The sequence below is a fragment of the Agelaius tricolor genome, unplaced genomic scaffold (genome assembly GCF_023055355.1).
Source record: "Agelaius tricolor isolate 1412-34295 unplaced genomic scaffold, bAgeTri1.0.p SCAF_18, whole genome shotgun sequence".
Taxonomy (NCBI): domain Eukaryota; kingdom Metazoa; phylum Chordata; class Aves; order Passeriformes; family Icteridae; genus Agelaius; species Agelaius tricolor.
The window spans coordinates 9,895,800-9,921,563 of record NW_027269278.1 but is presented as its reverse complement, the minus strand read 5'-3'; the positions used below and the strand labels follow the sequence as shown (position 1 = coordinate 9,921,563).

Below are 25,764 nucleotides of genomic sequence, written 5' to 3'. Positions count from 1 at the left end.
AACAGCCTGGAAGTGAATGCACTTCAAAATGGCTCCACACTAAAAACCACCTTACCTTAAGCATCTGAATTTTCTTTTATGTACGTTGTGCTCTAATTGCTGGGGCAGAGCAGAGAATGAGGTGTGACAGGGAATTTTGATCAAGGCTCCCTGGGAATGTGAGTGACCCAGCCTTCCTCTCCTATTCTGTGTGCAGAAGGACATTTATTTATGTGTGTAAAACCAGCATCATCACAGGAGCTGCACGTGTGCCTGTGTGTGACTGTTTCTGCACAAATCTGGGCGTGCAGGGGCCCTGGGTACATGGCTGGGGGCACATGTGGGACACGTGTCTGTGGCACATCCATGGGGGGGCTGCTCCCCAGCGCTGCCCTCCCACCCCAAATCCTGGGGAAGGAAGCAGGCAATTCCCTTCGGGTGCAACCCTTGTCCCTACAATGCCAGAGGAGGGATTATACCAGGGATTAACATTTTAAACTCCCCTTCCAGACCTACTCAATCAAAGATCCTCAGGCCAGTAATCACATTTCTGTCCTGGGATTACCGCGTTCCTGAGCCCCAACCTCAATTTTGGGAGAAACTGGGGACAGCTCCCCCCACCGTGCCTGCATACCCCAAACTCCCTGGGTTGGGGCAGAAGCCTCTGCATTTAGATTTTCTTCCTTTTTTTTTAGCCATTCTCTCCAATTCCCCTGCCAAGGTCAGGGGAAGAGTCTTTTCTTGTCGCCTGCCCGCTCCTAATTCCCAGTAATTTATCCCGTATTAAAACTCCCTTAAGGAAGAATGGCCCGGGACCAACACCTGCTATGCAAATGGCAGCAAATCCCCCGGGCCCCGCGGGGCGCTGGGGACCTGCAGGCTGCCCTGGGCCATCCTCCCCCGCCTGCAGGGCTGCATCCTCAGACCCCCAGAGCTGGGGGGCACCCCCAAGGCCCCCCAAGAGTTCAGGCTCAATTTCACCCCCACTTTATGGTGCTTAAACATTTCGGGTTGTCTTTGCGCCTCCGAAGCAGAATTATTGATAGGGAAGGTATAAAAGAAAACCTGAGCATGTAGTTAAGCTTCCTGGTCTGGATGTGGTTGGGGGATTTCTCCTGCAGGGCAGTCAGTAATTTTTGTCCCTTTCTTTAAGGATAAGTATTCTAGTTTCCATTAGCAAAATACAAGTCAACAAAAGAGGGAGGGAGAAAGTGGAAGGGGAAAAAGAAGATAAGAAAATTCTCTTGCACAATATAGGTGTGGGAGGAAAGGGCTCGTTTCCCAGAGGTGACAACATCCTGATCTCATTTCTCCCAGTTAATGTGGTAGCCAGGAGGCTGGGGAAGGGCCAGGCAGGGAGTGTGCCCCAGCAACAGGACCACACCAGGAGGGTTTGTCCCTTTTTATTGGAGAACTTGGATCAGGGTTGTTGAAACCTTGGGCAGCCAGTTGCATTCCCAGGCACCTGCACCCCACACCAGGTCCAGCCCATCTCCCTGGGGGCTCCCATGCTGGGGAGCCCCACAGGGACCCCACGAGCCCCTCCATCTCCAGAAAGAGTGATGCTTTCTTCCCGTGGTCCTTTACCATGATCACACATTTCCCAGCCCCGAGCACTTGAGTGACATTTGGGCTATTATTCAAGGAGATAGATTGTTTGGCCTGAAGATGCATTGTTTGGGCTCCTCATAAAAGAAACAAGTTAAATGCCACAGCTACCACACACAAAAATGACTCCTTCTGGCCATAAAACCAGTGGGACAAGGAAGTGGCTGTAGGAGTCAAACATAATTGATGCTCAGAAAGATGTTATAAATAATCTGCGCCGAGTCCTCTCTCATGTGCCTCAAAACCACAGAAAGTGGCACTTTTTTTTTTTTTTCCTCTTTATCTCCCCTTGAATTCAGAAGCATAATACACCGTGAGCACCAATAATTGATGTATGTTATAATTCTTCATTACCCTATCAGTGGTCTGGGAAAATTGGAAGAAAAGAAAATGCCAGAAAGTTATGGTAAAACTTAAGATGCGACAGAAGTAGCTTTCTTTGCTCATGCTGTGAGTGTTTGAATAAGAAGAATGTCCCTGCACTGTAACAAGCTAAAAGAATGAGGAAGACAAAGGATTTCACGAAAAAGGTTTAGATAGAAGACAAGGCAAGTGAAACTGAAAGGAAGGAAAAAAAACCATTTACAATGGAACAATGCATGTACTAATCGCTTTGATATATTATACAAACCCAAAGACCCAAAACATTGTGTAATTATTTATAAATGACTTCTCCACTCCTGTGTATAATACCACAGAAAGAATAAAACTGCAGGCTACTCTCTAAACTATTTCTAAATAGACCTAGCTCAAAAGGAAGCAGAAGTGTTTGAAAAAAAATAATTAATGGTTGATTTTATGGTTGTCTCATTAAAACATTTTAATTACAACAAACAAAATACATTTGTGCTTGCAGGGAACAATCGTTTACCAACTCAACCCCCCCTTTCAAAGAGAAGCAAAATGTTACATCACACGTTTAAAACCTGAAAATAAAGCATTCCCACTATTTCTGCAGATCCCCCAGGAGGGGCTGAGCCCTGACTGCAACTCCCAGGCACTTGTGCAGGATTTCAGGGAGGATTTGGCTCGCTGGGCCAGGACCCCACTGGTGCCCTGTGCTCCCCCAGCCAGGCAGCCCCTGGCACACAGCCCAGGGCCTCACACTGGCCACAGGCAGGTAGGAGATGAGGCTAAATCTTTAACAAAGCCCTTGAGCTGCCCCCAAGGTGTTTCCCTGGCAGGAGAACTGGCTCCTGCTCCAAAAGGAGTTAATGCTGCCTCCCTGCAGGCTGAGGTCCCTTTCAGACACTGGGCTGCCAGGGCTGTCCATGAGGCAGCAGCCACAGCACCAAGCCCTGAACCCCCTGAGAGCCTCGGGCTGGGCACTGCAAGGTGACTCCAGCCAGGGAAGGGTCCCAGGAGCACAGCACAGCATGTCCACCCCTACCCTGGCAGCCCTCACCACAGACCAGGCTGGACAGAAGCCACTGTGCTCTGCACCGTGTCCAGACAAGCACAAGGAGACAAAACTGCCCCCCTGAACCTTCTCCAGGTTTTCTACCTGCTTTCAAAATCCCTGCTGCATCCCCCAGGCATCTCCAGGGGCGAGGGGGCACGATCCTTCCTTTACTCCTGCAAGGCACCAGGTCCAGCTCTCAGCTTTCTTCTGATGGCTTTGCCATCAGCCATGTCAGCTCTCCAAATCTGGCTCAAGCAATCTCCACAGGCAGCTCTGTCTTCCCTTTCTGGCCATGCTTTCAAACAATGAGGGAGCAAAAAAGCAGTATTCTCCTGGTTCATCTGTTATTTTGCCACTCATCCCAAGAACTCATCATTAGTTCAAGACCTCTTGTAGTGATGTAAGAAAAGAGAGTATGCTGAGTTGCTGTAATGATGTGAATCTTAAGACCTGAAAAAAAATTATGTACCTCTGACTTCTCTGAAGCATTCCAATTGTAGGAGCAGTTTTACTGTGAACTGCTCATTTCCATGCTTGAAGAGTGATGCTAACACTGCTCTAATGACCAAAATTCTGGTTTGGTTAGAAATGTGAAGTTGAATAATGTGAAATTTTATTTACTTTTACAGGGTACAACAAATACTCACCAGGGAATGGCATCTTCTCATGGTCTGGCTTTTTCCTTGAAGGAAAAAGTGCATCCCAAGAGCTGCAGGGAGCCTTGTGGTGGCACATTTTCTCTAAAAGCCCTTCCTCCACCTTTATTCATCAATTCCTACTTTTCCTGGAGTCCAGCCATGAGTGAGACCCCACTCATGATGTCTCATCATGAGGGCAGAGGAACCAGCTTCATGCCTCAAGCCTTACAAATGTGAAATGTGGTGCATGGAAGTGTACCCACAACAATTTGGATTTTGGATGAGCAGTTTGCCATGGTGTATAAGGAAGCTGTACTTTTGCAGTTTTCTTATTAAAAAATACCATTTGAATCTTTTTCCCTCTCACATTTTTAAAGCGCTGTTTCTCAGAGCAAATGATGAAGTATTTCTGAAAACTTCTTTAGAGTTCAAAATGTGAAATTAATAGCATCCATGAATGCAGCTGAGCCCAGCTACATTTACATTAAGGTGGAAAAATTAATATCAAAGGTTAAAACTCAGAATAAGAACTATCACATCAGTGAGATGCTAGCAACACATTGCTGTTTCTTGAAATCACTGTTTCATTTTGGAATTTTTTTCTTTTCCTATCCCAAAAAACTTCACATAACTTCAGCAGCTGACTTCCATAGGAGCAGGCCCATAAGGTGTAAGAGCTATTATCTGTGTTGGCTGAATAATTTATCTGCAAAATTAGTAGACTGCCTGTGATAGAACTGGTTGAATTATTCATCGGGAATAAATTATCCAAGATATTTAGCACTTCTTTCTGTTTGCGAAGGCTTCCTGAAACACTTCTGGTTCTGTGAATGCATTCGTTATTCATAAGTACGCAGTGAATAGATTATGCAAACAAATTTCAGCCTATGGGTTGTTTGTGAAACATTCACTTCAGCCCTGGCTATTCATGGCTGTGACTGATCACAGAGACACATGGTGCTCTCTCCCCTCCTTGATTGGAGCACAAACTTTTAAAACAAGAGAATAACAAATGACAAACTGCAAATGATGGATAAGGACTAATGAATAATGCGCTTTCACTGCAAACTTTCAGACAAGTGATCGGTTGTGCCAAAGTCTGTGGAACTCTAGGGAATCATAAACATTTTAATGAATAAACTATTGACTGCTCAAAGACAACCAAACAAAAGACAATAAAAGTGTTGCAGACAACACTGGAGTTTATATCACTATATATAAAATGCACAGTAACAAAAGTTGAACACTTTTTGCCATATGCTTCCATAACCTCTAAATTTTGGTCCCTTCTGGCTTTCTGGGTAGTGCTGGAAACTCCACCGTCGGTCTGTGCCCGCTGACAGAGCCCTCTAATTGTGCCGTCACTTAAGGACATGAGTAACTCAGTGAAGTGGAACTGCTTAGCGCAGAAAGTCACTTATGTATGCAGAGGCCCTAAAAACATCAGGCTGATTGCAGGTCCGGTGACCGGGAGAGCCCCGTCCCTCCCGGGAACAGCCAGCCCCGCTCGGCTCCTGCCGTACCTGGGCGTACTGCACAGCCCGGCTCCGCAAGCGGATAAAGACGTAAAAAGCAGAGAGAGAGCTGATCCTGCAAGTTCGGCCACTGCCAAACTACTTCTAGTTTGAGACTCGTTAATATTCATCACCCAGGGCTTCTTGGATTGCTCACTTCTGTGCGTGATCTTCTTGGCACAAAGAAGGTTGTTTGTGGCCGTGTGCTGGTGTCGTGGGTCGTCGCAAAGCGAGGAGGGTGGAAAACAGAAATAATTCTCATAGAATTCCTCGCTCAGGTTCAAGTAAAGAATGGTTGCTAAGAACTTAAAATGCAGAGATATACAATAATTTATGCTGTCGATTTTCCCTGTTTATCAAAGATCAAAGTCATAGAAGAAAATCAAAGGAGAGGGGCTCAATATACATTTTGTGTAAGGGGAAATCAGGTAAATACATGTGAGTTTAGGCATAGGCACCTGAAAATGGCTATTGATGGGCGGTGAAACTGAAAACCTTCCAGGGACGCAAGTGCATGAGTGCTGACAATGGGGCTTCTCCCAAGCAGGGAGAGCAGGATGCAAAGAGCCAGATGTCAGAATTAGGAAACTTTTTAGCCACTTACAAAACTGTGGCTTCCCAAAATGTGAGATAGCGATACCCTAGCACTGAATGGGGACTAGCAGCAGCAGCAAGAATTTAACAATCAAAACAGCACAATTCTTTGTTTTTATCCAGACAAAGAATTGTATCTGTGCATTGTATATACAGTGTGTATATATGTATATACAGTGTATATGTATTGCGAATACAACCATCAAAGCTTGTAAAATAATGTCCTTTGGAACTTTTAACTTTCTGAACACCTGCAAAATCCTTTTAAAAGCGAAGCACGTGAAAGCCAAGGCGCCTGTTGATATCCACCTGAGAAACGCAGGAGAGAAATACCTGCTTTGAGTTTCATCATTTTAGAGCATTTTCACTTTGACGCGTGAACGCAGAAAAAGCCGCAAGGTGCAACGAAAGCCTGACAAAGTCCTCCGCCGGCATCTGGCTGGGCAATAACCCAGGGCTCATCCTCTGGAAATCCAGATTAACCTTTCTCTTTCCCCAAACCCCCTGCTCGCAGCGGTTTAAACTCCCGCTGGAGCCCCTCCGGCCGGAGCGGGACGGTGACCCCTCCACCCCCTGCCCCGCTTTGTCCTGCCGCCTCCCTCCCCGCACACGGGGGGGGACAAAGCGGGGGGACCCCCCTCTCTCCCCCGTCCCCCGGGGGCGCGGCAGATGCGCGGCCGCCCGCGGTAATTGCGGGCACGCTCCGGAGGGCGCGGCGCACGGGGCCGACCTGCCGCCTCGGCGCGGCCCCGCGGGGCGGCCACGGGGCCATTGTCCGCCCGCCGCTATAAGAACGGGCGGCCGCGCCGTCGTGTGCCAAAGCCGCCGCTCACACGAGCGGATCGCAGCCCGCAGCACTTCAAAGCCACGCGCGGTCGCGTGTCCCCCCCGCCCCGCCTTTCCCCGGGCTTTGGCTTTTTTTTTTTTTTTCGCCTTTTTTTTTTTTTTTTTTTTTTTTTATCCCCCTGCTTTTCCCTATAGCGGCCGGCTCGGCTCTTTCCTCTCTGTGTTTTCACACCGTTATTGCTTATCCGCATCCCCGGGAGTGCCTTTCCATGTGAGTACGGGAGCGCCGGCACCTGCCAAGCACCCGCACCGCCACCCTCTCCGTTATATTTATTTTTTTTTTCCTTCCCCCCCCACCCTTTCCCCGGCAGCTTCGCACCTTCCCCTTCGCTCCCCCCTCCATCCTCCCCTGCCCCGGCTGGCAGTGACAGGCTCCGGCTTCTCTCCCGCAGGATGCCCGCCGAGGCGCCCGGCAGCGGCGAGGGCGCGGAGCCCGGCGCTCCGCGAGAGCGGCGGAGACGGCGCGGCCGTGCGCGGGCGCGGACCGAGGCGCTGCTGCACACGCTGAAGCGCAGCCGGCGGGTCAAGGCCAACGACCGGGAGCGGAACCGCATGCACCACCTCAACGCCGCCCTGGACGAGCTCCGCAGCGTCCTGCCCACCTTCCCCGACGACACCAAGCTCACCAAGATCGAGACCCTGCGCTTCGCCTACAACTACATCTGGGCCCTGTCCGAGACCCTCCGCCTGGCCGAGCAGTGCCTCCCGCCGCCCCCCGCCTTCCGCGGCGCCGCCGCGCCCCCCAGCCCCGGCAGCGACGCGGGGTCCTGGCTGTCCAGCGCCTCCCCGTCCGCCCCCTCGCTCTGCGCCTCCGCCTCCGGCCCCAGCAGCCCCGCCACCTCCGAGGACTGCGCGTATGCGCCCGCCGACAGCCTAAGGGGCTTCCGCGGGCTGCCCGCCGGCCCGGGCGCGCCCCTCCGCTAGCGCGCACCGCCCCGCGCCCCGCGCACCGCCCGCGGCTCGGCCCGGGGCCGGCGGAGAGGGGGGGTGAGGGGGGGGCTCGTCCCGTTGCACTTTTCATCACTCTCCTTCCCCCCAGCCCCTTCCCCCCGACCCCCGCCTCGCCTCCCGCTCCGCTCCGAAAAACTGGGAAGAAGAAAAGCGACAGATTTGCTGCCGCAGACGAGGTGAAAAGTCAATTTTACAATTTGTAGCTCTCCAGAGAAGAAAAACGAGCATGAAAATTTGGTTTGAACGCCCTGACAATGCCATGAAAAGGCTTAAGGGGCCGATGCGGCCCGGGGCGCAGCGCGGGGCTCAGCGCGGCTCCCCGGCCCTGCCCCGGGGCGGCTCAGCCCCTCCCGGGGGTCCCAGCACCGGCCCCGATGGGACCCCGCGCCCGGCGGACAGCGGAGAGGCTCATGCATTATAGATGCTGACCCCCAGCGCGGCCGGCCTGCCTCAGAGTGGGAGCAGACACGGGGCATTCAGCGACTGGACCAGAGAGCGGTTTAATTTATTCAAGATGTTCATTCATATGAAAATTGTATTTTTGTACATAAAGAGCTTTATTCTATTATTATACCTCTTATCAAAGTGGGGGTTTTGGTTTGTTTTGGTCTTTTTGTTTTTTTTTTTAAGAAATCATACTTTACGCTGTAAATAAAATTTTTAACGTTTGTACTGAATTTTGGCAGCGCCTCTGGAGTTTTGTTTCTTGAACTCGAGGGGTTCACTCCTCGGAAGGAGGTTGGGGTGGAAGGGAAGGGATCACCCCAAGGCAGCAGCCAGCACCTCTGACACCCCCCAGACACCTGCACACACCTGCTGGCCCCCAGTGTCCCAGGGAGGGGATCAGACCCCGGTCTGATGCAGGAGATGCAGGCAGAGAGCAGGAGCACAGCGGGACACCAGCACTGCCCGTGTTTCAGGCTCACAGCAGGAGCTGCAAGGTGTCAGGAGCTCTGGGGCAACAGGAAGGTGCTGAACCCCTGAACAGGGCACAGGTTGTAACTTTCCCTGAAGCTGTGACACTGGCAGAACGTGACTGGCATGAGCTGCCTCTTTTCCTCAAGGCACAAGGTGGGACAGAGGCTCTCGCAGGTCACTCACAGGCAGGGAAAGGAAAGAGAGTGGCCAAAGGTGCCATCTCATGGCCTTGGCACCAGCTGTGGCACAGCTCTGGCTCTCAGAGAATGAAGGCGTCAAGAGTAGCCTTGTCGCCAGGAAATCTGCTCCACCATTGCAAAATCCCAAACTTTCCTTTCTCCTGCAATTGTGCGCAATGGGGGAGCCCTCTGACCCCCAAAATCCTACTTTCTACTCTTCCTGAATCTATCCCCCCTCTCTTCAGAGCTGCCCAATGCTCCCATATTGCACTGGGCACACAGACCCTTAAAAACAAGTTTTATCCTCTTTGCCTTGTTTTATTGGGCAAATGAGGCAGCTCAGACATGTCTCTACAGCCATCTCCAAAACATGGGTGAGTTGGAACTGTGTGTGCAGGTAGCAGGGAGTTTGGGGGAAAGATGGAGAGATGGTGTTGTACAAACCCAGATAAATCAGATCTCTGATGGGACTGCCACGGATTATGGAATGAATTGACTTTCATTTTTCTGTGCCTCAGTTTCCCATCTGCAAAACTGGGGTACCACCATCCCCTCATCAGTGAATTTAAGGATTTAATTATGCAGAGTTTTCAGAGCACTCAGATGCTCAGAGCTGCAGTAAAAGCCCAGGAAGGAATTCTTCAGGACATGATCATACATGGTGTGGGGAAAAAGGCAGAGGGCAAACACTGAAAGCCTCAGACAGAACACTGAGGAGTTGTTCATCACACAGGCAAAAACTCTGCCTGAAAATTAACCCTCCTGTGGGAAGAAGAAGGAGATATCATCAAAAACATAATTTGGGATCATATAATTGTCACAAAAATTAAAAGGAGAAGAGCTGAATTAAGTTTGCACAGATAATTCAGTGTCAGCATTTCCTCCTTTGTAAGTGCCTGAGCCTGCAATAGCGATAAATATTTTTTAACACACTTATCATGTGCATGTCCATACAGACACACACCCACCTCTGCTTCTCAGTAACTATAAATGCTGAAAAGTGTTATTTTTTTTTAAATCCTAATAGCAGCATAATACTTATATTAATTAAAGACACCATCAAGCAGTATAGAGCAGCTCCTTAATGATGTCCTGTTAAATAAAAGAGATTTTTGAAATCTAATTCTGGCAGTAACAGGTCTTAATCTGTGATGCAGTGAAGCTTTGCTTGCACCTGCCCTTGAAAGCCAGGAGGTTTTGTATGCAGGAGCCTCCAGGGGCTGAAATTTAGTACAGTCCATGGAGGCGGAAGGTCATCTAAAGTCACTGGGTCCCAAGACACTGGACTTCAATCTCAAAGAAGAAAAAAAAAACAAAAAACTCCACAAAACTTCAAAATATCCTCTATTCTTTTGTGTTTTCTTAGCTGCCAGCAGAGATCTGTGGACATTATGCAGTATATAAAGACCATACATCTAGCAGCACTCAGTGTATGATGTTAATGTTCCTAATGGGCAATGAAAGCTGCAAATTGCATGAGGACACAATTAGATTCATACATTAACATGAGTCAGAGAACAGTTTTTCCCCGGAGCAGTGATAGGTTCAGACATAGTTGAACAAATCTGCCGCCGGGACAGATGGAATGCCCACATTCAGAGGCTGCAGGACCAACCTGCACCCCCATTTACAACAAGGGGGTTTGGATTTATTTTTATCAAAAGAATAGTTTGGTGAATTGGAACAGGCTTCCCCTGGCTGGAAGCAGGAGGCTATTTTTAATTGCACTAAAATAATCTCCTTGCATTAGTACAGGGGGAAAAAAATACGTGAATTAAATACTGGGGTTGATGAAAGCATTAGCAAATTTTTTGGAAATACCAGATTGTTCTCTGGTAAAAAATATCTGTAAATAGGCAACAGTCTCAGTCCCACTGAAACCAATGGCAAGATCCTTACTGACTTCGGAAATAACTGAAATAGAATCTTGATTTTTTAATCCTGGCACCACATTGCATGTGTGTATATGCATTTTTTCATATGTCTGCTGGTAGGTGTTGGTAGCACTTTAGCCCTGTTGGATCCACTCAGCCACCTCCAGGGCATGCAAGCATTAGGGACCCTCTGCCAGGAGGCTCTGCAAGTCCTTAGGTCCCTTAATTCCCCTTTAGTTAGGAGAGAAAGTCTGAGATGGCTCCATTGATAGGGAATCCCTGCTGGCTGGGAGACATCCAGCACAGACTTTTTTGAAACACAGCTGGGATTACCCCACTTTCTCTCTGTTGGGATTCACTGTGGGGAAAATTCCCCTACCAACTACAAGATGCTTGAGAAGGGCCCACAGCAGCTGGAACTACTCTGTTTAACCCTTTTCCAACAGATTTGAAGCTCTGGAGATTCTCTGTGAATTACCTGTACTCAACAAGCGAGCAAATAACTGCAAATGCAAAATTCTGTACAGGTTTTAGATTAGGAGTATTTTCTGTAGTTTCAATGCCATGTGGTGCCCTATTTAGTGTCATACTTGACGTGGTGAGGCTCAAATGATGCTTAGCATTTTGTTATGAACAAGCACATCCTCAGAAGGGTTTCCATTATTGGGCCTCAATCTGTCATAGATTTTGATTTTACTCTGTACATGATCTGTAAAATACAGTCTGCACTACCACCTCCGAGCTCATGAAACTTAATATTATAATTACAGATCTCTGGGGCTCAAATGCTCCATTAAGACTGATCTGTATAGTAAGTGGAGATTATCAGAGCAGAAGCAGGTGAGAACTCATTTTCCGGAGCTTTTTTTGTTGGTGGCACATGCAATTAAAAGAAGTCATCTGGAGGAGCAGAGTTACTAAGGGCCAAGCAGATTTACTGTCAGCAGTGTGTGTGAGCAGAACAGAGATGCAAAAATACTGCATGAACACTTGCAGCTGATACTTTGCCTCTTACTTTTATAGTCTTCAAATAACACCCCTAGCAGATTTTTGAGTATAGATTAACAAATTAAATGCCTTGTTAGTACTGGGTTTATGCCCAGTGGCCCGGTAGCAGTTCATGTTGCCCATGAACAACTAATGCCTGTTCTCTCTTCCTCCTCAGCCTAATGGTGTCTGTGAAGAGCTGCTGAAGACCCCACAGGTGTCACAGGTCCATGGTGCAGTGACAGCTCCCTTTAAAAGCCCAGCCCTGCTATGGATCCCTGGGGCAGTGAGGGGAGAGGCTGAGCTGGGGGTGATGGAAGCAGGGCTTTCCCCCATGCTGAGGCTGCTGCTCTCAGGAGGGATGGCCAAGGCTCACTCACGTGAGGCTCTGCTGGTGCAGGCCCGGGCTCCACACGCTGAGCAATGCCCCTCCATTATCATCACCATTACTTTTCACTTGTCACTCTTCCAGTGTAAGATCCACCAGACAAGAGTGAAAAGACTCTTCCCCATGGATAATGCTCTTCTCTGCCAGCGTGGAAATGTTGATGGCACAGCACTTGTTGTTATTCAGGTCTCTCACTTTTGCCTCTGTTTGACTTTGCAAAGCATCTGTTGGAACCTCTCATCTTGCTGCTAGAAAATTTTATGAAACTCTGCTCATTTGAAAAGGAAATGAAATATCACATTAGAGACGTTGGGACTGAGATGCCACCATCCTCCATGCCATGTGTGCAATTCCACAAGTACAAGAAACTCTTCCCACTCAGCCCCTACCCCATTTGTTTTACTCATTGACTGCCAGGAGGACTTTGGCAAAGGTCAGTGGGATTTTGGCAAAGGTCAGTAGGACGGAGCACACAGCATAGCTCTGAAGAGAGTAAAAACTTGTGGAAGCAAGACTTTTAGAGAAGAGATTCCCTTTATTCTTTGAGTAATCATGAGTAAGGGTCCACAGACACAGACTTGCATGCACTCTGCCAAATGGAAGTGTTGAAATCAAGTCCAGAAATCTGGCATCCTAATACAGAAATTGGAAAGAAAATCTTTGAGTGTCTCACTAACATCCCTGCTCGAGCTCATTCATTTAGTTGCACTATTCAGCCTCCTGATCCCTTGCTTTCAATCCAAGAGATTCATTGTGCTAAGGAGAAGGACCTGCCTGTGTCAGTTCATGGTCTCCCTTCCACTCTTCCTTCATGCTTGTGGGATGTACTTAATTACAAATTGAAGCATCTGAGGGACTGATGCCTCTATTTCCCAAACAGGGATTTGGCAAAGTCCTCAGGACTTCACTGTCTCTTTCTTGGATTATTACATTCTGCACATTCCAGGATAATCTTTTTCTTTAACCTGAAGATTTCACAAAATTGCCTTCTAGGAAAGCATTTAAAGCTGTCTAATGGCAGTCCAAGGTGATTACAGACCTTAATGGTTTGTTGCACAAATAATGGATTAAGTTCCATCTGTAGGAGTTAATTTGACTTATTCTTACAAACAAACCACTTGCTCTGCTCCTCTCTGCATGGCAGATGTCAGCAATCTTTATAAAATCATACCCAGGTAAACAGCTCCAGCAGGACTGTCCGGGACAGCACCTGGCATCTGCAGCCCAGCACAAACCAGGCAGAGCATCTTGCTTTTCCAGCTTGCAGCTGCCATTGAGGTGACAAGCCTGAAGAAAGACAACTTTTGCAAACATGAAATAACAAAATCCCAAACCTAGGATGGTGTTAGTCCACTTTTGGAGGTGGCAGGAGAAGAGACACACAGCCAAGGGACACTGTGGAATCAGAAGTTTGTCCTGTCTCTGTTGTAGGGACCAAGAGATCTGGGGGCCCTTGATGAACAGTTTAGATAAATGAGGCCAAACAGAGAAGGCAAATGTTACAAATTAAATGGAGAAAGAGAAAATTCCCAGCATGGTCATTTTCACATTGGATTCCCCATGCTGACCTTCAGGATAATGCACTGACAAGAGAGTCTCAAATACAGGGTCAGAAATAGTGAGAATCACTATTTGCAGGTAAAAGTTGATCAACCTACCCTAAACAGTCCTTTCCCACCTGGATTTCTCCTTTAAAACATTCACTTTGGAGGAAGCAATGTCCTTCTAGGCAAGGCTGCTATCTGTGTGGAGCAATGGGACATGGCCTTCAGATGTAAATTTAACATGGATCAGAAGTAGCATCTCTTCCCCTGTAGCTTTCCAGTTTGGTCTCTGGGACTCACAGAAAATAGGTAATATTTATCTATACATTATTTTCCTCAGACCCTGGAAAAGCTAGAGACCTTGCCAGTAAAGACCAGCAATTACAAGCAGCTAAGCCAATCCCTCCCTTCAAAGCCCAAGACCTTGATTTACTTTCTTACTTTTTCACTCGACAATCCCTAGATATAAATGCAGTTTCTCTGCTTCACTGGTAGTAGTACTCAAACCGAAGGGATTTAACTCCTGAGATAAAAGAATATGGAAAGAATTTGGTATCTTTTTCCCTTCCAATTTGAGTACCATCTCTTCTGCAACAAGTCTTTTGTAATCTGAAAGGAAAACCCTTCCTGTCACAACACCAGTAATGGATATTGCTCTCTCAATTACCCCTTGCTTCACCAGGAGAGCAACTGATGCGCATCGTGTTTATCCAGCTCACTGAAGTGCTTTCATTATCTAAGAAAAGAGGTTAATTAGTATTTAATCAATCTTTTCACAGGGTACAGTTTCCTCCTCTCCTATTTGCAATCCAAAAAGATGTCAGCTTCCAAAGCCATAATGCCCTCTTGATAAATCAAGTGGCAGCTAATGAGGTCCGCGGTCCCCGGGCAGGAAGGTCTGGGCTACCTGTCACCAGCGCGGCTGTCACCTCGGCTGTCACCTCACTGCTGCCCGGGCAGCGCTCTTTGGGATGCCAGGAGATGCAGGGAGCCACACGGGATACAGGGAAGGGAATCATCAGCTGGGGGAAGGAGCTGGTGACTGTGTACACCCCGAGCTGGAGTGAGAGTGTGAGTGTCCAGTGCATGCCTCACTCTAACCCAGCTTGGAGGGTTCACGGATAAATCTCACAGAAACTCTATGCTCAAGAAGGAAACAGGTGAGAATTCTCTCTTTTCTTTCTCTCCTTCCTTCCTTCCTTCCTTCCTTCCTTCCTTCCTTCCTTCCTTCCTTCCTTCCTTCCTTCCTTCCTTCCTTCCTTCCTTCCTTCCTTCCTTCCTTCCTTCCTTCCTTCCTTCCTTCCTCTCTATCATCTCTATCTCTATCTCTATCTCTATCTCTATCTCTATCTCTATCTCCTTTTCTTTCCTTCTTTCTTAAAGATAACCCAGGAGCCGTCCCTGCATCTGCATGGGCTTGAACTTCAGGGGTAAGAGCCACTAATTATGCTTGTTGCCAAAATGGAAAATAAAAGCATTATCCCATTTCAAAGAAACATATGTAAACGATGGAGTTTTCTTCATTAGGCAGTAGGGAAGTATTTGTTCTTCCCTGAAAAATGCCAAACCAAACTCTCTCTCTTACCATTTCCACTGTGTTAGTTCTGTGGCTGTGGCTCTGCACAGCTCTGCTGAAGCTAAACTCGGCTGAGACTGGGCTGTTAAAGAAACAAAACTTAATTTTGGCCAGCCTTAGAGAGGCTCTTGAGTGATCTGGTCGAAAAGAGCTGTTCCAACTGCCCAACCTTTGCATCTTTAAAAACACCCAGCAGCACTTGCAGTGATATTTTTTCTGAGATATCTAAGCAGAGAAAGTGGCCCATGCATGCACATGCTCAAGCCCCCTGGCTGCTGGGCTGTTCTCCCCATAGCCACTGCTGCTGACAATGAGGGACTGAGCCTCATGCCCTGTGGTAGCCATGCTCTGGATTTCTTTCCCTGACTTTGGGAAATTCATTGTCTTTAGCGTGGTCTGTAGGTTCAAAGTCCGCTTTCACTCCGCAGGGCGCCCTTTCTGGGTTCATAAAGCTACGTTCAGAAATCTTTGGGCAGACCCAAAGCTGACAAAAGTGTCATTAAATAATGCTGCCAATGAATGAAGCTACCAAAGAAGACATAGTCCAGTTTGCATCTCAGTTACAAGAAGAAAGTGCAATGACAGAGTGAGTAATTGGCTAATTGTCTATACGAGCTCTATTTTAACAGTGCAGTCGTGCGATCGCACCATCTGGGGGGAGCTGGGGAGGGAGCCCCAGCGCACACAAAGCCAGCGCGGTTCCCGACACGCAGGCCAGGCAACTGCCTCCTTCCCAGGCCAGAGGTGGGAGCCGCAGCCCCCCGGGTCCCCCCAAATATCGGCCGAGATGCTGAAGCTCCCCTGATGGTGAAAGTCGGGGTGGTTGCCAAGCAATATCTGCGGTTTTTGGAGTGCACGCCGAAGCCCACCTAAGTTGCACGGTGTAGTAAGTGAGTGTTAGTGCACTCACAGCGATATCAGCCTGATTGCAGGGCTGCTAATGAGCACAATTAGGCGGGTGGTTGGTGTCGTGAGCCGGCATCCCTGGCCCAGACGTGCGAGGGTGCTGCCGGCGGCAGTCAGGGAGCTCAGCGCACTGGTGTGATTCTGGGACGTTCAGAAATGATGGCATTTCCCCCTCCTTGTCTTGAAAAAGCTGAATTACTGCCTTTCAGTTCCCATCTATTTTCCTCCAAAGTTACCATGAAGAAAAAAGTATAAATCACACTTCTAAGTGGGGCTGGCACTCGGCTCACAAGAAGAAGGGGAAAAAAAAAATAAAGAGGTAATGCCATAATGTAAAATAGTTAAAAGCTTATTAGAGCCGTTCAGGGCAGTATGATTTCCACTTTGTTTCAGAACACCCCAAGCCCATCCTTTCATGCTATTGTGAAGGCAGCAATTCAAATCTCCCTTTGTCAGTATGAATGGCCCCTCTTAAAGCTCTTTTATGCCAACATATTCCCTACAGGCATATGCCCTTTAGCTCTATTACTGATTTACCCAAGTATTCAGCCCATACCTTCTGCTTTTCTTTTTCACTTACTGAAGTTCCACATGACACGAGCTGCAGGCTCTGCTTTGGTGCCTGCCCCACACCCGGCCCCAGCCAGGATGCTGCGTGCTCTGCCGCTATCTATCTCACCAGGAAAAGCCACCAAAAAAACTAACAGAGGAGACTTTTCAAATGATTGATTTTTCTACTCCCCCCCCCCCAAACACACACCCTTTCTACCTCTCCCCCTTCTTTTCATTACATTTGTTAGCGCAAACAAATGGGAGAGGGTATATACCACCACCACCCCCCAGCCACAGGGGAAAAAGAACCTTGCAGGCTTTGAGGGAGGAAAAATTCGAGTGTAAAAAACGCAAGTAGGCCTATTACCTCTACTTACCCTAATTAGACTTGCTTTGAAGGGCTATTCAGAGATTTTGAAAGGCTGTCCTCTCCCTGCATCTCATTGTGCAATGTTTGCAGAGACATTTGCATCTGTTTGTGCTTCTGAAAATAGCAATGGATGCTTTCAAGAAAGCAAAGCCACCTCCGAGCCCCTCGCACCAAGCCAAGGGCCGCAGCAGTCGAGGTATGTGTGGCCGGCGCTGGGCGGGGGGACACCCCGGTTTCAAGGGTTTCAGGGTTCTCCACCGGTCCCCATTTAAACAATTCCCTTTAACAATGCAATTTTAGGCATAAAATCTGCTAACTAGATTAAATCCAGATGACACAGGACGTAGAAATGGAATAAAAAAATCAACGCTAAAGTAAATGGTAGGCATCCTAACAGGATAGAAAGTGTGAAATCCATGCAGAGCTAGAGAGAATAGCTGGCAGCACAGCCCAGGCTTTCATACGCATATGGCCTTGACCATTTGACTCTGGTCCCATTGAGGTGATCAGCTGGAGATGTGAAGGGGCATCTCTGGCAACACTCACGTCCCGCTCGCTCCTTGAAGAAAGCCCACGAAATAAAGCTGCGAGAAGGTGAATGATAGTAAACATTTTGTAATTTGGAGGGATTAAACTTGTGGGATGATCTTGATCAGGTTCTCAAGGCATTGCCAGAATGCGCTTACATTAGAATAGCCGCTGCAGGATCGCTGCTGGCAAAGCCACAATATCCGCCAAAGAAAGGGGGTGTGAATGGGACAAAAGGGTTAATTTGAATACGTGCTGAAAAGACTGGAGGTGGACAAGGAGCTCTGCAAGGACTTCATCAGGAGCCATGGGCAGAAGGAGACGGTTTTGCAAATACAGAGGGCGAGCTGGGAGGATGTTTGTAAAGCACACTTGGAAAGGGGGGAGAAAAGGAGAAGAGAAAAGCCCCACAAAGCTCAAACTGCTTCTTTCTTACACTGCCCTTGGCTACGCTCAGAGGAGCACTTTAGATGGATTAATCACAGGGAAAAACAATGGGATAAAAGTCTTCTTCTCCTCCGTCTGTGCCCAGCCGCGCTGATCTTTCCCCAGCGGCGCACGGTGAGCGCTGGCTTCTGGCCTGGGATGGAGCCACCGGGTCACGGCGGGTGACCACATCTCCTGCTCTGCGCGTCTGGGAGCTGGGAGTCCCACTGCCCTTTTCTGAGCGACATACGATTAAATTTATGCTATCAGCAGGTTGAAGATTTTATCAGATTACTCCTTCAAAAAATGCTTAGTGGGAATTAAGCATGGAAATCCACTTGGCCGGCTCTGGGGACAATACATTCCCTCATGACGGTGAAATTCTCCTTCTAGCTCGGGCACCCATGACACGGGCTTTTCTGCTCATCTTTTTAATCTTTAAACACACGCTGGCATCTGGAAAATGCTCTCATGCATGGGCCAGGCTTGGATGCTCTGGGTGGGCCGGGAGGGGGCACTTCCCGCCTCTCCAAGGTGATGGAAAGGTGCCGCACTGTCACCTCCTCCCCATCCCTGTCCCCGTCGGTGCCACAGAGGCAGAACACGGAGCACATCCTGCTTCTCTCAGAGACGCTGCAGAGTGCAGAATCCGAGCAGGGGCTGAAGGCAGTGGGGATGGACGGCACAGGTGGAGGAAGCCGGGATTTCAGAGAGGAGATGGGAACACGATGCCATCACTGCTGGCTCTGATTTATGGCAGATCTGACACTCTCTGTGCAGTAGCCAGGGGCTGTATGAGGATGTCGGTGTCTCAGTGAGGCAGAAAGCAGCAGCTGGGCATGGGCTTGGGGCCAGGCAGGGTGGTGACCTTCAACACCCCAAACCGGCACAAAGGTCCTGGAGGGACGTGGCTGTTTGCACAAGCATCCCTCCCTGCAGGGAGCCACTGCTTGGGGCAGGGTGGCCTCTCTTGGGCATTAAGAACGGTTCAAAGTGAAGGGCTGGCTGTGCATTACAGCTTAGAGACCCCTGAGCCATCCTACCTGCCCCCACCGCCACCGTCCCCTGCCCCTGGGACAGCGCCAGACCCAGTGACAGCGCCAGCCCGATCCACCCATTGGTGATTGCACCCTCTAAGAGATCAGGTCATCCTTGGCATCCCCCACAGCGCAGAGCTTGGGCTGCTCCAGCCCTTTTTGACATTTGAAACTCCAAATGAAACTTCACCGTGTTTTGCTGAGAGCAGGGCTGAGCAGGGCTGAGCAGGGCTGAGCTCTGCTGTTTTCCTTTGGGACATCTGGATATAGCACATAATTTCCCCACTGTATCTCTGCCCCAAAGCACTCCTCAAACGCAAACCCAGCCCATTTTCCTTCTATATTTAGAAATGCAGAACCCACGGGGAAGCCCATTTTCCATGGCCCCACTCCAGCTTGCTCAGCCCCTCCTGAGCGCAGCCCAGCCCCAGGACGGGCAGAGGGAGCCAGCAGTGACTTTCTGGGGTGCCTTTGCCCGGAGCACGTGTGCCTGCGCTTTCCCCCCGGCTGCCCCTCGCTGCCAGCTTGGGGAGGGCTATTTTCCACTGGGTTTTTGTTTCCTTTGAGAACACCCTGTGTTTGTGTTGCTCTTTCTCCGCGGCACAATGCCCCTCTCCATTTCCTCGGCCGCCAGCCTCACATCTCGGCAGAGCGGAGTCGCAGGGGTCGCGGGTCACCCGAGGGCATCGGGGACACACAAAGTCTCTTCAGCCGCTAATGTAAGCCGGGCTAACGGCACGCTGAAAGCCCATCCACTTGAGACTATCTACAAGGCACTCAGCCCTCTCTAAGGGCTTATAATGTTGACTCTCCTGTCATTGGATCCAACCTTACTATAAGCCCTGGAGGTATGAGGGGCTTAGAGACGTTCATTCAGAAAAAATAAATCCCCCTGCTACCATTCTCTTCATGAAGATAAATATACCACAAACAGAACAAGGAAAGAGGCTGAACTCCTGATCTCTGCTCCAGCCGCTTAAAAAATTGCCATTAAAAAACCAACACTTTATTGGACTCCTTTATTATTTGCCATTAAAAAACACAACGCGGGTTATGAGTCTCCAAAGCAGTTTATTAGTATATTTTACTAGCAAAACTTGCCTTCAGTTCAATGCCATTTCTAGTCCACTCAAAAGAGAAAATTTTGCAAAGAAAATGGGGTTTGTTTGTGTTTGAACTCGCTGTTTCTCGAGGCGTTGCAACCTGAGCTGCTCCAGCCTGGGGAGAGTTTGTGCTCCATGCTGGAGGGGTTATTGCTCAGCTCCAAACTGCTGTGCTTTGCTTTGGTATTAAACCTAGGAAGGCTCCTTGGCCATCAGGACTGCAGCTTGTCTGGGGCTCTGCAGACACTGGGCAACACAGAGCACCAGTTCTGAACCTGGCAAATCTTTCTGGGCACCATGACATGTGCCAGCCCTTCTCATGACCTCTTTGGCCTCCATATTTCTGTCCAAAGCTGTGTCAAACCCGCATGGTAGGGACATTTTCAGCTCATATTCAGCCACAAGGTAAAAGAGCTGCCATGGGGATGTACTGCCATATAGCAACTGCAGGTCAGCCTCCATCCCCACCCCTCCTCTTGCATCAAATCTTGCTGACATACCCCATCCCTGGTTGTACTGGTAGAGTTTTTAGGGATTGTGAATTTTCCCATATTTACTGGTTTTTCCTGAGAAAGGTGCTTTAGCGTCCTCCAGAGTTCAAAGAGCAGAGGTTGTCCCTAAGTTCCTGTCTTTAAGTGCATCCAACCTGGCATGTTTCCAGCGGATGCAGATTGTAAATTCAGCTGCTCTGAATCTCAGGCAGCCTGGGAAGGGGATGTGTAGAAGGTCTCCAGCAGATGCAAAGCACTCACAGGTCTCTGCTCAACAGGTCTGGTGTCTTCTTCCACTCCTCCATAGCTGGCTCCCTTAAAAAATTACCCAAATAATTGATTTTTAGCAGAATTTTAACTTCCACTGCAAACACTTAGCTGTGGATGTAGATGTGAGTTTTGGACCATCTGGTTTTTTCTCCAACCATCAGGCGTTAAAGCAAAGTCTGAGGGCATTTCACTTTTATATGCATCAAATTCTTTCTTCTTTTAAGAAAAATATCCTGGTGGATGCAGGTGCTCCTGCAGGCAGATTTCCCTCCTCTACCTCCACCTGGTCATTTTCTGGCACGGTGGGGGCAGCAAGTCAGTGCCACTTGCAGGGGTTCAGGGAAGAAGGAGCCCAGGCTCTGGGCATGGTGTGTGTACATGGTGAGGTGCTCAGATTTTGAGGGGAAAACATGCACAAAGGGAGAAAGTTGTTGCCTTGGGGAGGGAAAAGGCTGAACTGATCAAACTGCTTGTATAAAAGAGGAATAATGGGATTTTGTGGGATTCACATTGATGTTCAGATGAGAAGAGACTCTGGTTGCCTTTTTTCTTTCAAGCCACTGAACAAGAACTTTAAAGCCCCTTTAAAATCTGCTTTGGCTGAGCTAATTATTATCACAGGAGTTATTAGACAAAAGCTCAATGGCTTTTCCAGTGCCTCTTCAACAGTTTCTGGGCTGCCTCGACAACAAGAACCAGAGCTCCCTTTTATCATTGCCATATTCCTTCTGAGAGCTTTCAACTGCTGATCCTTACGTTAAGCCCTACAGGAAACACAGACAGACAAGAGGGGTGCCCACCAGCCTGGCTCTCTCTCCTCTCACCCCACGGCCTGCAGCATCTCTGCTCCCCACCTGCACACTGCTGTTTTATCTTCTGACATGCATCAGAGGAAAAACAAATGTCACAACAGAGTATCTGGTTTTTGAGCAGTGAGACAGCAAGAGGCAGCAGGAAGCAGCAGCCAGCCCGGGACTGGCCAGGGCTATCCAGTGACTCATTCAAGGCAGCCATTCACACCTTCTCCCCAAGGAGAGGCTGCCCTGGAAGTGATCAGCCCCAGCACAGAGCGGTGCTTGTGGCTTTTCCATCTGAGGTTCCACTCCTGGGACACAGCCCGGGCTCTGAAGCCCCAGTACCTCAGCCTTTGTTCTTCACCAATGCTCCAAGACCTTCCCAGTTTGATAAACTGACTGTTTTTCCCCTCCTTTAGGAGAAGCAATAATTACATGGTTTTTAAACAGGGGTATCCAAAGAAAAGCAAAAAGCAATAAACAAAGCAATAAGGAAAGAAAAGTGAGGACAGCAATAAAGGTTGCTTGTGGTGTTATTTCTCCAAGAACTCCTCAGCACTGAAGGGGGCCTGGGACCTCATTCAGCCCCACTGAGACAGATAAACCTTCAGTATTCCCAGGGGGGAGAATTTCCTCACTCCCAAGCAGAATGGCAGTGCATAGAACATGGAAACCAGCTACCAGTGCCCTTGCAGCTCTCCCAGTCCCCACCTCTGCCCAGCCCAGGGGCTGGGGGTGCTTTGTGGATCCCACTGTCCAGCAGTGAAAGCCCCTTTTCCCATGCCTCCTCCTCAGAGGTGCCAGTTTAGCTCTGTTTTCCCTTCTTTTTGGAAACCTCTGCTACAAAGAAGCTGCTGATGGTGTAAGCAAACTGGGGATAGGTGCTGGCACTGGCTGGAAGCTATCCTAGAGCAGAATGGGAGCTGCTGGCTCCATCCCACAGCTCCCAAGCCCACAGGCTTCTCCTTGCAGGACTCTCACCAGTAGCACCAAACTTCTGCCCTGATTTCTTTCACATTGTTTTCAGAGGGTCCTTCAAGATAAATGGATTTTTTTTTTCTTCCCTAACTGGACATCTAAACAAAAGCTTTCCAAGGACTCAGGGGGAGATGCCTGATGAGCAGACAGGAAATGGGAATGATTGATCAAGTGCTGATGGCCACAGCACTGGCACCTGGGCTCAGGTTTCAGGCCAGAGCCCAGCAAGGAAGCAGCTCTCACCTGCACAGCTGCCACACACTGTGCTGCCTGCACGGGCAGCTCCCTGCCTTCCTCTGCACAGGGTGACCCAAACGTTTGCTGCCCCTGCAGCAGCCATCCTGGCAAAGCAGGAGCTGGGGCAGCTGACACAGGCACTGCCTGCGTGGAAGGAGGAGGCGTGGGGCTTTCTCCATCACTGGAGAACTTCTCTTTTAGCACACAGGTGAGCTAACAACCAGCCTGCCACATTCCCTTAGAGTTATCTCACCAAAAAGTTGTTTTAAGGCAAGAGAGGAAAGTAGAAAAAAATCTTCTGTGCTAAATGGTTTAGTGTTTGCCCATGGGTGGGGGGTTGGGACTAAATGATTTTTAATAGATGATCTTTAATAGATAATCATTAATAGATGATCTTTAATAGATGATCTTTAATGTCCCTTCCAGCCCAAACCATTCCAAGGTTCAATGATTCTGTGAAATAAATCACAGGTGAGCTGAAATGGGCTCAAGGCCCATTCAATGCTTCCTTCAAGGCCAGGCAGCTGCTTTCAGGTGTCATCAGGCTGGCACTAGGGGATTTAAATTCCCACCTGACTCATCCCTATGGGTAACATTTACTCTCTCCCAGATACCCTGTGAGCAGATCCACTGCTTTTTGCAGGGGCAGAGACCAAGCACACACTGGTCAGGGGTGGCTGGTGACTTCACCATGTCCCCACAAAGCTTCAGCTCCAAATTTGCCAGAAGGAAACACCATTTCTACCTGCATTAAGCAGTGTGAGGGTTTATGATAAGCTGGGCATCCTGAGCTGGCCAAGGTGGGAATTTTGAAGAAAGATGAGATCTATCTTCCCCCACAACCTTTCCAATTAATATTTTAAGTGTTTTGTAGGCTTGTCCTCTGTTTCTGCCCAGAGCTGGGTGTGAGGTGAAGCACTGACCAAGCAAGAAGAAAGGAACACCCCCTTCTGATTTCTGATTTCAGCATCCCCAGTCCACAGCCTACAAAAGCTCTAAGACAACTCCAGGCCAAGACACCTTTCTGTCTCTGCAGAAGGGCAAAGACTCATCACTCCTCTTCCCCCTTCCCTTCTTCTGACCCTTTTTCAAGCCCCTCTGTCCCTGGAGGTGTGCACTGGGGCACTCATGGGTGACACAGGGATGTGCAGATCCCCCGGCCGGCCCCCGGCTCCTCTCCCTTCCCATCTCTAGAAGTCATCTATTTTGTTGTGTGTACACACAGAAAACAAGGGGCTGCCCCTTGTTCTCCTCCAGCCATGACACATCAAATTATCCAGCCTCCAAATATCCCATCTGGCTGTTAGTTTTTAGCTTTTTTTTCCCCCTCCTTCTAGGTTGTTTCTGCTTTCCTCCTCCTCCTTTCTCTGCTCCCCAACCCATGTGTAAAAGTAGCAGGGGGGCCTTTATTAAAGGCAAAGCCCCACGGCAGCAGCTTCCCAGCCAAACTGCTCTTGTATTACTTTTTGATGAGTTTTCAATTTAGGCCTTTGCAGACAGGGGGAAGAAGGCGACTTGAGAGACAGAGGGGGGAAAAAAATGCAACAGATGGGGCCGATTGTGCTCTCTAGGCAAATTAAGGAAGACATCTGTAGCTCCCAAATACTGGTGGTCTAAAGCAATTAGTCCCCTGTGAAAAGGGGCCTCTCTGAGCCTCCTCCAGCCAATCCGCGCTCCGGCAGCACTCACGTTACAATGGCCTTGACCACAATTCACTGAGCCAAAAAAAAGAAAGATTAATCCAGGAGGAGCTGTGCGGCCAGGCTGGAGTTGCTAGGCTTAAAAGGGAAGGTTACGTCCGTTTCTGCCTGGGTTTGGGGCAGAAAAGCAGGCGGGGGGAGTGTTTTGTGCTGCTTTCTGACGGTCACCCACAGCGTACCTGGGCTATGTGGGGTGTGTGGAGCAGGCCTGTGTGTGCACACACATCCCTGTACCAGGACAGAGCTGTAAGCTGTAAATTGCTCAGGGACCTCAATTTTCCACTGCCTTGTTTGGAAAGTGATGAATGAAGACGCAAACCCCTGTGGTTGGAATTATCTCCCCCAGCCCCCTTTTGGTCCCGCTCCATCCCGAATAAAAAGAAGCTGTTATATGATAAGACCCCTCTGCAAGTGATAATTATAATGATTGTTATGATGCCAGGGCTCTGCTTTTACAATTGGAAATAGGAACTCCGGCTGAGCTAATCCGGTGGTGTGGTCCCTTATTTCATCCGACGTCAGGAAGCCGAGAGTGGAAAATTTAGAAAAGGACTTTATCCAAGCTGGTTATGAGCCCCCTTCCCCCTCCCCTCCTCTCCCCTGGCTCTTTTATTCATGCATATTTATGATCAGGAGATTTCAGTGGAGAAAAAAAAAAACACATACAGAAAACAAAACCGGCCTCACAATGGGGAGAGCTGCTCATGGGAGGTCACAGCACCTTTAAATTACACCTCTTGGCTTTGTTCACCCCCTCACAATGGTGCTAAGAGATAGGAAGAATAGCACTCTGCGCCCTGGCGCATCACAATTCTCCCAGTGATTTCAAAAAGGACACAGAGCCCCAACTAATTTGATATCTTATTGCATTTCTGCTAACCTAAGGCCATGCCTCATCCCAGCCACAGAGGCTTGGCAGGGGCCGGGCTCGTACAAAGAGCATGGCTGTGGCTCTGCAGAGAGCTGGGGTTTGCCAGTCAAAGCAGATCTGTCTTGGTCAGCTTTGAATTTGAGCTGAGTTAACTGGTTTGGAAATACAAAAGCACCACCCGCCCACTGAACCTTTGCCCCTTTAAATTAATTAATTTAATTAACATGTTTATTGTCATGGCGCCCGTCAGAATGGGATCTTCCCGGGGCCACACCAAACTCCAGCCTGCCCTCACACACAAAGGAGATGGGCTCATGGGTTTGGAGATGAGTCAGAACCAAATGACTTCTCAAGGCACTGAAATTTGAGCCCATAATTTATTTCTCCCCCAACTTTTCCCTAGGATAGGAAAAATGGGTGACCAAAGCTGTGGGTCACGATGGAGAACACGAAGGGAGCAAAGTTAAAGTGAAAATTGCTGCTGTCTTGAGGCTGATACTGTG

The 25,764-nt window shown here is 48.8% G+C and overlaps 1 protein-coding gene across 1 annotated transcript; it reads left to right on the top strand.

Annotated features, from left to right (window-relative positions):
• Positions 1 to 6,569: 6,569 nt before the first annotated feature.
• NEUROG1 (neurogenin 1) lies at positions 6,570 to 8,359 on the top strand. The gene is made up of 2 exons (XM_071443737.1): positions 6,570 to 6,792; positions 6,974 to 8,359. Coding segments are annotated over exons 1-2 (534 nt in total). The 5' UTR covers positions 6,570 to 6,790; the 3' UTR covers positions 7,506 to 8,359.
• The last annotated feature ends 17,405 nt before the right edge of the window (positions 8,360 to 25,764 follow it).